This window comes from Ovis canadensis, chromosome 7, assembly GCF_042477335.2.
Source record: "Ovis canadensis isolate MfBH-ARS-UI-01 breed Bighorn chromosome 7, ARS-UI_OviCan_v2, whole genome shotgun sequence".
Lineage (NCBI taxonomy): Eukaryota > Metazoa > Chordata > Mammalia > Artiodactyla > Bovidae > Ovis > Ovis canadensis.
This window is the reverse complement of record NC_091251.1, coordinates 61,511,122-61,526,566: the sequence shown is the minus strand read 5'-3', so window position 1 is coordinate 61,526,566 and position 15,445 is coordinate 61,511,122. Positions and strand designations below refer to the sequence as shown.

Here is a 15,445-nt window from a genome sequence, read left to right as displayed (position 1 = left end):
CCATGTCCACTCTTGGGGTTTGGCTCTAGCTACTCTGAGGAGTGGAAGAATTCCAGGGCAGAGTTTCCCAGGAAAACTATTGATCACTGGTGTTCCTGAGCAGACACATGAACACTTCCATGAATAAACATTCTTCAGACAGCCTCGGGTGTGTGCAGTGTGGGTTGAGTGTGTCCCCCAAGATTTTGTGTCCATCTAGAACCCTAAAATGTCCAGAAATAGGATATCTGGAGATATAATTAGCTAAGAATCTCATAAGGAAATTATTGTGGATTTAGGGTGACCCCTAATTCCAGAGACTGGTGTCTTTCTAAGAGAAGAGAGAATGAGTTTTGGACACAGGGAGAAAATGGACACAAGAAGACATAGGCAGAGACTGAAGGCATGCTGCCCAAAGGCAAGGAATGCCAGGAGCACCTTGAGCTGCAAGAGGCAAGGAAGAATTTCCCCTATAGTCTCTGGAAGGAGTGCTACCCTAGCAACATCTTGATTTTGAATTCTGGCCTCCTGGACTGGGAGAGAAAAAAATTTCTATTGTGTTAAGCTATCTGTTTGGTGGTACCTTATTATAGCAATCTAAGAAATCAAAAAACAGTAGGCACCAGAATAAAAGGGAACTTGCACTGGACTTTCAGTAGGTAGTATAAACAAGGCAAGTAACCTCAAGTCAGAATTTAAATACCAGCTTTGTTAAAGACACATTTATTTTTATGTTAGATTGGGAGCAGAGCAAATCCGAGAAAACCAAGTTTGCCTTTGGAACACAGTATATGCCATAGGCAATTGGGGTTGGAATAGGTTTCCATTTGCACTTGGTCAATGAGTCATAGAGTAGTAAAAACAACCAGTCATAAGTCCAACTTCACAGCATCATTTACTTACAGAGAAAGAAAATGTAGCAGATGGTGTTTATACTTCAGACTAAAATGTCACAGTGGCATATGGTTTTTCTGCCTGACTCTATTAAGTACATTTTCTAATAAAAAAAACTATAATCTGAACCTATTACCAAAAGAGAGACATCTATACCCTTCAAAACAAATCAGAAACAGAACAAGATGAAGGAAGAGGACTGCTCACCTGTTCTGCCTTTAATGTGAGTTCAATAAAAATCTGCTGTAATTTTTCATTAACAAAATTGATACAAAACTGCTCAAAGCCATTTTTCTGAAGAAAAGAAAAAGACAAAGTGTTACTTTTATGTACTTGTTTCTGCAAAATCATTTTAAAGTCACTTCTTGAGTGATTTAGTGAAAAGGCTTAACGGAAATGTTGGCGGCATCAGTAGAAACAGCATGGTTTATATTTAGGAGATACTAATTTAGTATAGGTACATGAAGAACTCAAAAAGGCAAAAGTGAGCCACAATGATATTTTTTTCATTGCCTAGAATTATTTCTTTCAAGCCAGGTAAAAAGCATTACCCTTCTTTGTCTTCAATTACTCAAGCTGGTCTTACCTGAAATATTTCAAAGCCATAGATGTCTAGGACGCCAATGTTGTATTCCTGGTGGTCCTTCTCCATTGCTTTGTTGATAGACTAGAAGAAAGTAACCAGCATGGTAATTAACTCCTCTCACATTCATATTAATAATGGGCATGCATGGGGATAAGAAAAGCAGATACTACTGCCTTTGGAAACAGAAGCAGACAGGAAGACAGATGAATTGCTCCTTAAAAAGGCCTCAGTGCAATGTCAAGTTTGTGGGAAAACCACCAGAATCTTAAAAAAAAAAAAAAGTAGCATGGTAGAAAGATGAAAACCATTCATTTCTGGCAGAACTAGTTTTTCTCAGGAAGTCTTGAGAATTAGAAAATATCATCTTGGATGAGTGAAGTAAAACCTGTTTCACAAAAAGAACCAATATTGCAGAACTTGTAAATATTCTTTCCATTAACCCCATCCAGTATAGGCATACATAAGAGATACCGTGGGTTTGGTTCCAAACCACTGCCATACAGCAAATATCACAAAAAGTGAGTCACACCCTTTGTTTGTTTCCCAGTGCATATAAAAAAGATGCTTATACTACATTGTATGCAGTTTATTAAGTGCAGTCTTTTAAGTAGCATTACATATAAAAAAATGTACCTACTTTAATTAAAAATTACTTTATTGGTAAAAAAAATGCTAGCACCTGAGCCTTCAGCAAGTCATAGTAGTAACATCAAAGATCACTGATCACAGAGTACCATCACAAATATAATAATGAAAAAGTGTGAAATATTGCCAGAATTACTGAGATGTGACAGAGACATGACATGAACAAATGTTGTCAGAAAAATGGCACTGATAGGTTTGTTCAACAGAGTTGCCACAAACCTTCAATTTGTAAAAAAAAAAATGTAGTATCTACAAAGCACAATAAAACCAGGTATGCCCTGTAATCACTTAATGATCATCAAACATAATATGGCCGGAGAAGGCAATGGCACCCCACTCCAGTGCTCTTGCCTGGAAAATCCCATGGATGGAGGAGGCTGGTAGGCTGCAGTCCATGGGGTCGCTAAGAGTCGGACACAACTGAGCGACGTGACTTTCAGTTTTCACTTTCATGCATTGGAGAAGGAAATGGCAACCCACTCCAGTGTTCTTGCCTGGAGAATCCCAGGGATGGGGGAGCTTCGTGGGCTGCCGTCTATGGGGTCGCACAGAGTCAGACACGACTGAAGCGACTTAGCAGCAGCAACGTAATATGGCAGGAATGTCAACAAGACAGTCTTTATTCTCAGAGGCAACTATGGACAGTAATGCCATTAGTTAGTATTAAAGTGATGGTAATGAAAAGCGACTTTACATGGATTCAACATTCACCAGGCTTTGGGAAGGGCTTCCCAAGTTTTGTTTCATTTAGTTCTTGCTACAATCCTCTTAATGACACTGATAACATCATAATGTATAAAACCACACTGGATAAGAGGAAGGGTCTGGAATTCTATTTAAGTAGTATGATGATTCTGGTGTTCTTGACCACTGTGAAAAGAGATGTGTAATCAATGAACAGATAATGATGGAGGTGGGGTATAGGTTAGAGGGGGTTAGTCAGGCCTGCAGGGGAGGGAGGAAGTAAGAAAAATTCCTGGCGATTGAGAATAACTGGAGGAATTTTTAAGTACCAGAGTTGCTTTCCAGGCAAAGAAAAAGACATTCATCTTTTATCAGCCAACAGGTAATGATGTATAGCACTTAGCCCAGCACCTGGCAAGGAGTCAGGGCTTAATAAACGTCAGCTCCAATTAGCATCACTTACACAGGGCATCTGCCCCATTACACCACACAATCAAGGGAGGACAGAAAGGAAATAAAGTGGGAAGGCCAGCACTGGAAGGTTCACTGAACAGAGACAAGAGATGTAGGTTTTAATCCCAGTTCAGTACAACCCTCCTGCTGAACGGCCTTGGGTGAAATCACCAATACTTGAGGCTAAGATTCCCTTGTCAATATAATGATGGGCCTGGACAAGTTAAAGGCATGACTAATGTTTTGTATAACCCTGACCGGATTCCTAAGCAATCTTACCATTAATATAACCATAAGAAGTACACAGAATATTTACCCTACCCTACTCTGATCTACTCAACCCTAAACACACCCAACAATACTTTAAGCCTTATAGATGTTGCCTGGAGTGAAACACAGACTTTCGGGATCTAATGGCCAGCCTGTTGTCCCCTGACTGGGGTTCCCATGGGGTTCTTTCTGGCTGGAATAAATAAAAGGTAGCGGAGTGAAATAGCTGGAGATCTGCCAAATTACCTGGGTTTAATTCCTAGGTTTATCACTTAATAGTGGTGTGACCTTGGGGAAGTTCCTGAACCTCTCTGTGCCTCAGAATTAGCTTATATGTTTAATAGAGATAATAATACCTAAGTCACAGAGTTGTAAGAATTATTCTTTTTCTAAAAGACTTAGACCAGTATCTGGCACGTAGTTAAGTGCTATATAAGTGCTTGCTATTATTATTCTAATCATTTACAAGCTACAGGGATTAACACAGACTGTCACTGGTAGTGACAGTGCTGAGAGACTAATTTTCAGAACCTATGTTATATACATATATAAATATGCATGTACACGCATATTTAGATATAATATCTGTATGCTTACACCATCATTTTATTTTATTTTATTTTATTTTTTACACCATCATTTTAAAAGTCTGTGGTAGTTTACAAAATATATCCAAGAAGTCTTTGACACTCCTCTCCCCCCAAAATTGGAAATTAAATCCTCTGCTCTTAACTGTGGGCTGTCCTTAGTGACTTGATTCTGATGAATAGAAGCTGACAGACTGGCAATATCTGAGGCCAAGATTAGGACATCAAAATCTCTGCAGCTTCTTCCTTGCTCTTTCTCTTACGCATTCTAGGGGAAATCAACTGCCATGTTGTGAGGATATTCAAGTAGCTCCAAAAAAGACGCCCATGTAGCAAGGAACTGAGGCATCCTGCTAATATGAAGGAGCCATCTTGGAACCAGATTCTCCAACCCTCGTCAAGCCTTGCAGTTCTAATCAGCATCTTTTTGCCCTCTCATCCCTGAGTCAGAACCACCAAACTAAGTCACCTCCAAACAGCTGACCCATAGAAACTGTGAAAAAATAAATGCTTACTATTTTAAGTCACTAAGTTTTGGGTTAATTTGTAATGTAACAATAGATGACAAACACAACATTCCAAACCTTTAAGCTGAAAGATTACGACAGTGGGCCTCTGTTTTTCTGGTCTGTAGTATTAGCTTTACTAAGTATTTTGTCCACAAGAAGCTGTTACCATATTAGAGTTTTGCTGGACAATACTAGAAGTAGAAGTGGAAAAGTAAAACATGGTTCCAGTGTGAGGATAAAACACGGAGGAGCGAAGTGATGATCACATAAGGAATGAGCCAAAATGTGGAAACAAAGCTCTGAGATGTTTCACTCGTTACGTGACATTAGAATACGGAGCCCCAGCAATGTCGATCTGTGTTTACTTACATCTACCAAGAAATCAAACACCCGGGCATGCAGGGCCTTGGCAAGTGCGTCCCTGGTGTAACAGGCTTGCTCTACGTTGAGGGTCACGTGGATAGACTCTGACTTGCCTCCCCACTTGCTGTCCATCTGCCGGCTTGTGAGCTTTTCTTTCAACCGGTCCTGGTTGATCCCCAGGAGATAGGCAGGAAAAGCCAAAACTATACAAAACAAAACAAAAACATGACTGTCTTTCAGATTTTTAACAATTCCTCTCACAAATACATGACGTGTGTGCACACATGCAAGATACCAACCACCATTAGCCTCCAAGATCTTTCACTGTAATGAAGACGGCGTATCAGAAATCTTACACACATCCATCCACTTTAATTTCTCCCAACTTTTCTATTACATGAGTCAATTCCTATGACGACCGAGACTTTCAATAATACAAATCAGTAATCCAAGAAGGGTGGCAAACCAATCCCCCCTACTGAGATCACAGCCAAATGCCTGAAATGGACATCTTTCCAAGTCTGCAGCAAGACAGCCTGGAAGGAACTAAATGAAGAAACATTTTTTTGGCTCCAAATACTGTTTTTCTTCCTTTTTGGTACAGTGTTTTCATAGAATCATCATTCCCAGCTTGAAGCACCTGATATCATCAAACTTATAATGATAACAAATCACATAGTTATTGAGCGCTTTCCATGTGTTGGGGTACTAAAGACAGAGGACAGGATATAAAATACTTAAGAAATCTTGAAGACAATTTAGATGGGGCAAAGACAGTTTACCAAATAAAGAAGCCTACAAAAAGCTGAGTATACGACGTGGACAGACAATAAAGCCCTGGAGGATTTAGGGCAGAGAGATATTACTGTTTGCTGGGGTGGTCAAGGAAGATGTGGGATTTGCTGGGGGGAAGGGGAGGGGCTAAAAGGCTGAACAGGGTTTGTACAAACGCAGAGGAAGAAAGAAGAGGGAGAGAGGGGAGTGGGGTGTGCAAAGACAAGCATGCTGGGTAAGGGAGACACAGCTGAGGTGAGCACTGGCTGGAGATGAAGGTCAAGGTAGGTGATGAAAAGATTAGGATGAATTTTAATGGTGGAATTGAATGGTAGGGGATATTTGGTCTGGAGTCAAAGGGGGCTGGATGGCTTCTAGAGACAGATGTTACCAGATTTCCCTGGGGCAGTGTACAAGCAATGGAGGGGACTGTAGTAGTCACACCACAGAATAAACACCCCATACTAAAGACATGGCAGTTGGCACAGCTTGTGGTCTTCAGATAGAAAAGGTGAGGTTCTCACAGCTCAGCAAATTGTCTCAAGCCAAGAATCTCACCAGGAGGGGGCCCAGAGATACAAACATGTTTTCTTGACTTTTTGGTCAAATTACTCTAATATGAATAAATGACAAGCATGAGATTCCTGGACATGAAAGAATGCTCAGAATTTTTTCCAGTACGAACGAAAGATTTTTATGAACACAAATCTAAATTCTGGACTTGGATATGAATTCTCTTTTTCTGCATAAAGTTTTGCCAAAATTCTCTGATAAAGGGATTTTTATTAAAGACCTTACGATAATCCTCAAAAATCATAAAGCTCCCAATAAAGATAATCTGTTTGAATTTCACAGATGGCAATGGAATGTAACAGGCTAACATTTCTCCGTATGTACCTTCCAATGAGATTAAGTCAGTGAAAGCATTTTGAAAAAGGGCAATGCCAGAACAAAGTATTTATTATCTATGTGACTGTTCCACAGAAATGCTCTGACAGGAGAGGGCTTCCTTTTTCAAAGGGCATGTGAACAAAATTAAACACACTAATTTGCCAATGGCCAATTTCTTTTAAGTTTAGTTTCACCACACATATGTTTAGGAATCTGGATGTGTCTTCTGCCAAAATGAAAATTACCTTGCACAGAACAAGGACATAAGATGCCTGGAAATCACATGGGCAGCTTTGTGTGAGAATCAAAAGACACTTACCAAAGTGTCTGACACCGAGGAGACCTTCATTAAGGAGAAACTACAATGTTGGTTATTTTCACTCTCACCAGGCAGACAGCATGTAGGTGAAACATGGGCTTCTCCCAAGCCCCCAACCATGCTAAACTAGGGATGCAGTTAAAATGGTTGGTAGCAATGTTTATGGCATTACCATTATGCCACAGCTAAAGAAACAAAACAATATGGCATAAGTCCTTGGGTCCTTGAGATGAAATAGACAAGACTGACAAGGAAACAACATCCTTCCAGGCCTCCTATCTCTTAAGTAGAAGAGGGCAAAAGTGAAGGACCCCAGGCACTTGAAAACCAAGGCAGGGAGTTTTGGCCAAGAATCTGAGTCACAAGCTTAGGGAAACAGCTAAGAAGTCTAGAGAGGAAATTTAGTACTTGCTTTTCCAAAAAATCCATGCCATGCTTTTCAAGTATAGTAACTTCTTCAATGGTTGCCCTGGTGCTAAAACTGTAGGGCTGCTCATATTAACTTCGTTCCAGCTGTGAATTTCTATGAAGGTATATGCAAGAATGGCTGGATAGGAGCGGCAGTTTGGAAGTTCAGAGGCTGGGGGAATGGGCCGGGAAGGAGAGAGCAAGGAGAAAGCACTGATTAATTTTAAAAAATGCTGACGTAACTCTGGTAGAGTTAAACAGAATTATGCAGGGCATAAAAGAACCCACTAGAGAGAATGTTTTAGCACATTTTGATAATGAGGATAGATTTCTACTACTGCATTCAAGTGTAAAGCAAAGTTGGACTGAATTTTTCCATTTAAGCATAGGGAATATAGAGAAACCAAAAAGATGTAACAAAACAAAACTCCCTGTTACAAATTTAAAAGAAATGGCAAAGTAAATGTGGTTTATCAGTCTTGGGTGTTGAGGGTCTGTGTTTTCTAACCCACTAATAACAAGGCAAAGAAGGGGCACTGTCACTCTACTCCTGTGGTTACTTAAGTAGTATTTTTATTTCCTTCAACAAAGTTCTTAAGCTAATTTGTATTTAATATTCTGCTTTAGTAGACCAGTTGCGATGAAAGTCTTAACAATTTATTTTCCTACAATACAATAGCTAAGAAAAGTCTGCTTTCTTCCTTTATAAAAACATTGGCTAAGCCTTCCCTCTATAAATGCATTCCATGTATTAAAGTCAAATATGAGAAAGACAACACAAACCAGGTTATCCACTTTAAGTAATTGGAAGAGTAACAGGAAACCATCTTTATGTCCATCAACAGATGATTGGCTCAATAAACTAAAGTACAGTGAGGCAGTGGAATGCTAATACAGCTTTGAGAAGGACGGGGTTTCCTCATTTTCAGCAATGTGGATGGACCTGGATATTGTCATACTGTGTGAAATAAGTCAGGCAGAGAAAGACAAATATATGATATTGCTTATATGTGGAATCTTAAAAAAAGGGTACAAATTACAAAATTAGAACCAGAGTTACAGATACAGAGGACAAACTTATGGTCACCAGGGAATAAGAGAGGGGGAGAGATAAACTGGGCGATTGGGATGGACATATATACACTACTACCCAGGGAACAGAACCAATCAGAACCTACTGTGTAGCACCGGGAACTCTACTCTGTAATGACCTATACAGGGAAAGAATCTAAAAAAGAGTGGACACATGTATATGCAGACCTGATTCACTTTGTGGTACACTTGAAACTAACACATTGTAAATCAACCATAAAGCAAAAAAAAAAAAAAAATTTTTTTTAAATGAAGCTTCTTAATGAATTGCTATAGAATAATCTCCAAGATACAACATGGAATGAAAAATCACAGAGCATGTCATAAACTCCAACTAATGTAGAATAGTAGGGAAAAAAAGAAGAGCTATGAGTAGTTTCTTAGGAACACAGTATTCCCCTGAAAGGAATACAAGAGATTGGAAACAGTGGTTCCTACTACAGAGGGGAATAGTGAATGTGAAATTCGTTCAGTCGTGTCCGACTCTTTTCGACCCCATAGACTACATAGTCCATGGAATTCTCCAGGCCAGAATACTGGAGTGGGTAGCCTTTCCCCTCTCCAGGGGATCTTCCCAACCCAGGGGCTGAAGCCAGGTCTCCCGCACTGCAGGCGGGCTCTGACTAGCAAATGGGTAGATGCGAGAACTGTGATCATGTACTGCCCAGACCATGTTTAGGTATTACCAACTGGGAGAAAAAAGCACGACTGGGAGGAGGACCTATTTCTTTGTTCAAGCTCTTTGGCTTCAAGAATAGCCCTTCTCTGATGGAGACAGCCCGACACCACTTTCAATCAGAGGATCGCATGGCAGTTGCCAATCCTGGGTTTTACCCAGTTGGCTGAGGAGGCTTCTTGGCTCAAGCATCCAGGAAAATACTTGCTGTGTCAAAGCCATGACCTTCTCCTCCAGCCCAAAGGGTCAGTAAAGGATTGTACTATTTAAGAAAGCAGCAGAATTCCAGTGTACGTCTATAGAAACTGTCAAGAAATCGGAAAGGTCGGTGATGAAAGGCAAGTGTTCATGACCCTCCTGGACACATACATGCATTTGTTAAATGTGAAGGATAAAGCACATAAAGTATGAAAACATAGTTATTATTCTTGGGTTGTGCTTCTAGACTTCATGGATACCCTGTGCATTTATTGTTTTCCACCACACTCCCTTCCCTGGTAAACACAATTCATGTTTCTCCTTATCAGACAGACATCTAAAGTTAGCAGAACTTCCCTCTTTTATCACCAAAGAGAACAAAAATATAAAAAAGAACCTTATTTGGAATGGAAAGAGCCTCACTGCACTGTCAGCAATGAGTAGGATACTATTTATTACTGGGCATCTAAATTTATCATCTTGGAAGAATGCTGAGAAAGGAAGAAACATCTTCCTGGGTGGTTGAAGGATGTGTGGGCTCTGAGAGCAGCCTGGAAAGCTGACCGATGACAAAGAGGCTAAAGTCCCACGCCACAGCGGCTGTAGCACAGCGGTGTACACAGAACCAGTAGTGCGCCTCTGCAGGGAGCACCTGATTCCTTCTCAAAGGGTCAAAGCGATCATCTAGGTCTTCTGACTGCTACAGAGGGGCCATTAAAGACATCATCAGCAAGATCAACACAACAGTGTCCATTTTTTACCCCCTTGTTTTCAGAAACCCAATCTAATCCAACCCATGGGGCAACTTACAAACCTGTGAGCTATCCATATTTACTTACATCCTGAGAGAAACTTCAGGTGAATATCAACCCTAAAGATCAGTTACAGAAAAGATTGTTAGCAGGAGACAATTCTAATTCTCATTAAAGTATAGCTTGATTTTTACTCCTCCATGTAAAATTCTGCCAGGTTTCCCCAAGGTTAAAGAGAAAGCAGAACAGCTTCCTCAGCGGTCCCTAGTGTGGGTGCACAGAAGAGGCCTTTCAGTTCTGCCACAGCAAGACCTGTCAGTCTCCTCAGCCTCTCTTCCTCAAAAACCCAAAGCATAGGAAAGTGGTGAGTTCTTCTGATCGGAACTAAACACTGTATCCCCTCATTTGGCAACCGTGTGCCCAAACCACTCACACTCTTCACTCTCCACGGCCGCGTAATTGCCAACTTCCTTGAAGCTGATGTTTCCCAGGTGGAGAATCCCCGCCACTATCTGTAGCACCAGCGCCTGCTCCTCCGCAAAGATCCCAATCACGTTCATGGCGTGCTGGAAGAGGGGACAGAAATGACCCAGACAAGTCGGTCAGTAGCTATGGAACACATCAGAAAGAAACCAAAGCTTGGATGGGGCTGTGCAGTTACACAAGGCTTAGTCTGCGACGGCAGCTGGAAGTCACCATAAGACATTTTCACTGACCAACGCCCTCTCACACGTTCAAGTCTCAACATGGTGCTGGAAAGGCAGTTCAGTCTTGAAATTTCTTTTTTGCAATTTGGTCATTCAGTCATGCCCAACTCTTCTGCGACTCCATGGACTGTAACCCACCAGGCTCCTCAGTCCCTGGGATTCCCTAGGCAGGAATACTGGAGTGGCTTGCCATTTCCTTCTTCAGGGGATCTTCCCGACCCAGGGATTGAACCCACAGCTTCTGCAGTGCAGGCAGATTCTTTATCACTGAGCCACCAGGGGAGCCCAATAAATAACCTGCCCAGTGTGAGCATGCAATCGTCTAGAAATACATGTGAGAAGGCTCTGGAGGAAAGGTATTCAGATGCAGAGGCAGCTGCCCAGTCAACAAGTCTGTTCTTGTCTCTTAATTTTCCCCTTGTTGCCACCCTCTCCCTCTATGGGCACCAGTCTGCTTTCCAGCCACTCCAAACTCTCACAGATTTTTCTCTTCATTGGGAGGGCTGAGAGTAAATTGTACTTGCAAAAGGATCTTGAAAAATTCCAGGAAAACCAAATAAAAGCATCATTAGAAGAGCTTTGTTTCTGAGATCCACTAAATTCAAATAAAAGGAAATGAAAGGCCTGAGTCTTAGATACCCATATCTTAAGGGGGCTCTTTTCTAAGACCGCTGCAGGCCTGTCTGCACGTTTTCTCCCACCTCCTCTGAGGCCACGTGGCCCCTTGATGTCACCTTCTTTCCTGATACCTGGGACACAGTCTGCCCCTTTCAAGCACAAATGTCAGCCCCCCTGCCACCTGAAACTGTACCTCCAATTGCCCATTCAGTTTTCCCACTTGGTTTGGGATCCAGGCTGAGGGATGAGCCAGGCTGGTACCTGACTTAAAGGGCAGTGGTGATGCAGTTCCTTGAGGCTAAATGGGTGAGCAGTCCACCTCTAGAAGGTTCTATTTTTTATTTTTAGAATTTCTTTTGGCAGCACCACATGGCATGTGGGCTCTTTGATTTCCCTGACCAGGTTTTAAACATGTGCCCCCTGCAGTGGAAGCATGGAGTCTTAACCACTGGACCACCAGGGAAGTCTCTAGAAAGTTCTAGATTGATTGAGTTAGTAAGTTGTTTCCCCAAGGATGTGAACCCTCAATAATATACCTGAATTCACAGTGTGTACCATAACGTATACAACATGTTTAAAGAATGGAGTAAGGCTTGCCCTCTGACCTGTAAATACTGAGGTGGAGATGAGACTGAAGGTGTTCTAAGATTTCTCAAACTGATTTTTTTTTTCCAATATTTATTTGACTATATCGGGTCTTAGTTGTGGCGTGTGGGACGTAGTTCCCTGACCATTGAACCTGGGCTCCCTGCATCGGGTGCCTAGAGTTTTAGCCACTGGACCACAAGGGAAGTCCCTCTAAACCTGATTAAGACCATAATTTTTGGTTTGTCTTTGTAAGGAAACAGCTGAACAACTGCTTAGCTTTCGGCAAACAGGTACGGTAAATACATTACTGAAAATAGTTTTTACGTGAATCAGAATACCTACAGAGGGGTAATGATGAACTTTTTTATTACCCATGTTAAATCATTAAGTGGTCATCTGGCGACTGGGCCGATGGCTATTTAAGGGTGTTTACATGTGTGTTTTAAGAAATGGAGCGCTTCCAGCAAAAAGAGGTGATGTTTCAGGATGCTCTTTGCTTTGTTCACCTCCCCTGCCCTTTCTGCCATAGACAATGCCTGGTCTAGATGTCAGATCGTGCCCGGCCTGCACCAGCACTTACCAGGGTTTCCTGAAACTCCTTCTTGTCATCAATGCCATCCACCTTGTAAGACCCCGAGAGGCTCAGGTAGTAATAATAGTCCATGGTGGTGATGCCCAGGCCATGCTTCTGCTCTGGGGAGGCGCCCTCGATAAGCTGGAGCAAGAGAAAGTGGCATGTGTGTGGTGGGGCCCATGGATCAGGCAAAGGTACCACACGGGTCCCGCTACCACCCACCACCCCTGGAGTCAGGCGACCAGACCTTCTACCCCTGCTTCCTAAATGGATGGCTGCTCCTGGTCTCAAAAATATGAAGGGGCTTCGGAATATCTGCTCTCTGTGCAGTAGCCCCAAATCATCTCTGCAAATTCTAGTTCTTAACTCTGATTAGACCTGCAAGGGCTGAGAATTTTCCCTTATCTGACACACTGAACTGCGCAGTTACACTGGTGAGATCCCTTGGAACAGTGGAAAGCAAGCCAGATTATCACTACTTTGTTCCTGCTCAACTTGCACATGGCTCTTTTTTTTTATTTTTGGTGGAGTCAGACTCTTATTTTTTATTTTCTTAATCAGAGTATATTTGTTTTACAACCTTGTGTCAGCTTTTGCTATACAACAATGTGAGTCAATGCACATGCCTTTGTAAAGGGCAGCTGGACTCTCCATGCTTCTCATAGCACGGTGTATATTCAAATACAGCCTCAGGTCCCCCACGCTGGTGTCCTGTCCCTTGGCTTTCTGTTCCGTCTCTGGTATCTACCTTAGTTCTGAGCAAGGGCCCTAAAGGTGTGCAAGAAAATGTTCACCAACCCATTTTCTCTCTCTCTTTTTCTGGCTATGCTATGTGTGTTTCTCTAGGTGCACCAAGTGCAGACCTACTATCTAGCTGTGGTGCCTGGGCTTCTCATTGTGGTGACGTCTCTTGTTGCAGAGCATGGGCTCAGTGTTTGTGGCACCACGGGCTTAGCTGCCCCACAGCATGGGGAATCCTCCTGGACCAGGGATCAAACCTGTGTTCCCTGCATTGGCGCGTGCATTCTTTACCACTGGACCACCAGGGAAGTCCTCAACACTCCATTCTTGAGGTGGGGGTGGGGAATGAATGTGTAGCAATTGCTAACTTTGGTGGTGTAAATACTCCTACCACGACTGATTGCAAAGTACCAAGAAACGTCACTGAAGGAAGAAATGCACATAGTCCATGCAAGCCAGCGCCAGCCACCACTGGCCCCCACCCTCATCCACACTTCTTCATCTTGGTTTAGTTCCTCATGTCATCCCAGCTTCACACCCTTAAAACAGGGAACCTCATCTCCTTTATGGAGAAGTTCTTGGTCATCCTATTACATCAGGTTCCCTTAGTTTCCCCCATCTCCTTAAAATCTTTTTGTGCCATTCTCTTCCTTTTTCTTTTGGTTTGGTTTTGTTTTTGCTAAGGAAGAACTTCTCCCATCTCTGTCTCAGTCTTCTCCCTACCCACATTATGTACTCCCTTCACCTGAAGGTTCAAACATCCCTTTCTTTCTCTCCAGCCTACAGTCACGTGCTTCTTTGTCTTCTTCAGAAGCTTTTCCTTGACTCTGAAATCCTTCAAGCTACAGTCTCCTTCCTCTCCTTCCTCATCTGGTTTCTTCCTCTCCGTCACCATTCTGATGGAACAGGTCTCATGGCTGCTTTGCAGCGGCTGAAGCCACCAGGCCTTGCTTGGTCCCCAGGCCCTTGCCTCATCCCTCCCCCTAAAGCTCTGAATATGTGATCCTGCCCTGCACCCCCAAAGCTTCCCCTGGCTTCAGTGACACTGCAGGACCTCTGACTACTTTCCTAGCTCCTCAATGCCTCCCTCATCCACAGGCGGTCTCCAGGTCCCCAAGTCCTAAATGGGCATGGTTTTTCCCACCACATTCACTCCCACAGGAGTCTTACCTATTTCACAGCTTCGACTATCACTTTTATGTCAGAATCTTAAACTCTGTCTTACCCTGAGCTCATCACTTCCCCAGTCTCCAGGCTGGGGTTTTCTAACTTGTGGGCAGAGGATTCTGAAGGGGGGTAGAGCTGGCATTTATAGTACAGCATCCAGGAAATAATTATGAACTTCTGTCCAGTGCCAATAAATAATACAGTATGTGTAATACATGAAATTACTTTTCAAAGACCTGTACATGGTGCTTTGATTAATACAATTAAAAGCATTACTGAATAGACAGAAGCTTTTGGTCATTTATAGATATTTTAAACCAATAGATTCTAACCAGAAGAATTGTTTGCCACCACCTAACATGTTTATGGAATTGAAAAGACTGAAATGGAAGCAATCAACATAGCTTAACTTCCTTCAAACTGAATAATCATCAAACTCTAACAAAAAATTAAAAAAACAAAAAAACAAAAAACTAACACTTGCAGCCAATTCTTCAAAGAAAATCTAATGTAGGTCCCTGGTATATGAAGTACTAATACAAAAATCCATACATTAAAAAAACTGTTTATGGTATCATTATACTTTCAAATACTTAAAAAACATTCAAAACAATTATATTCCAATAAAAATCAATCACCATTAAAAAAAAACATTTAAAAAATAGTTGAAACAAATGATTGCTGAAGCCTGGAACATAATTTAAAAGCATCCGGCTGACTGCTCTAACACCAAACTCTCCATGGCTTCCAAGAGTCTAAGCCAAAACTTTTTGACCGGGGAAGAAATACCTTAAGTCTTTTTTCAAGTGTTTCTTCCCACAGTTCACCTTTTGGAGACCTCTACCCTTGCGATCTGGCTAGAGCCTGGCTCATTCATTAGCTTACCTGTCCCCTCCCCTCCATCTCTCCCATCTCCCCACCTCCTCATCCCTCCCTCCTTGCTTTGTTCAGACCATCTGACTTGATCTGA

At 42.1% G+C, this 15,445-nt stretch overlaps 1 protein-coding gene across 1 annotated transcript in view; it reads right to left on the bottom strand.

Annotated features, from left to right (window-relative positions):
- The window catches only part of MYO1E (myosin IE), a 214,948-nt gene that overhangs the window by 64,743 nt on the left and 134,760 nt on the right, over positions 1-15,445 (bottom strand). Inside the window, exons 8-12 of the mRNA XM_069596358.1 lie at positions 12,574-12,708; positions 10,514-10,646; positions 4,977-5,173; positions 1,460-1,540; positions 1,081-1,167 (exon numbers count right to left, since the gene is read on the bottom strand). Of these exons, the coding sequence (XP_069452459.1) occupies positions 1,081-1,167; positions 1,460-1,540; positions 4,977-5,173; positions 10,514-10,646; positions 12,574-12,708 (633 nt within the window). The remainder of the gene's footprint in view (positions 1-1,080; positions 1,168-1,459; positions 1,541-4,976; positions 5,174-10,513; positions 10,647-12,573; positions 12,709-15,445) is intronic.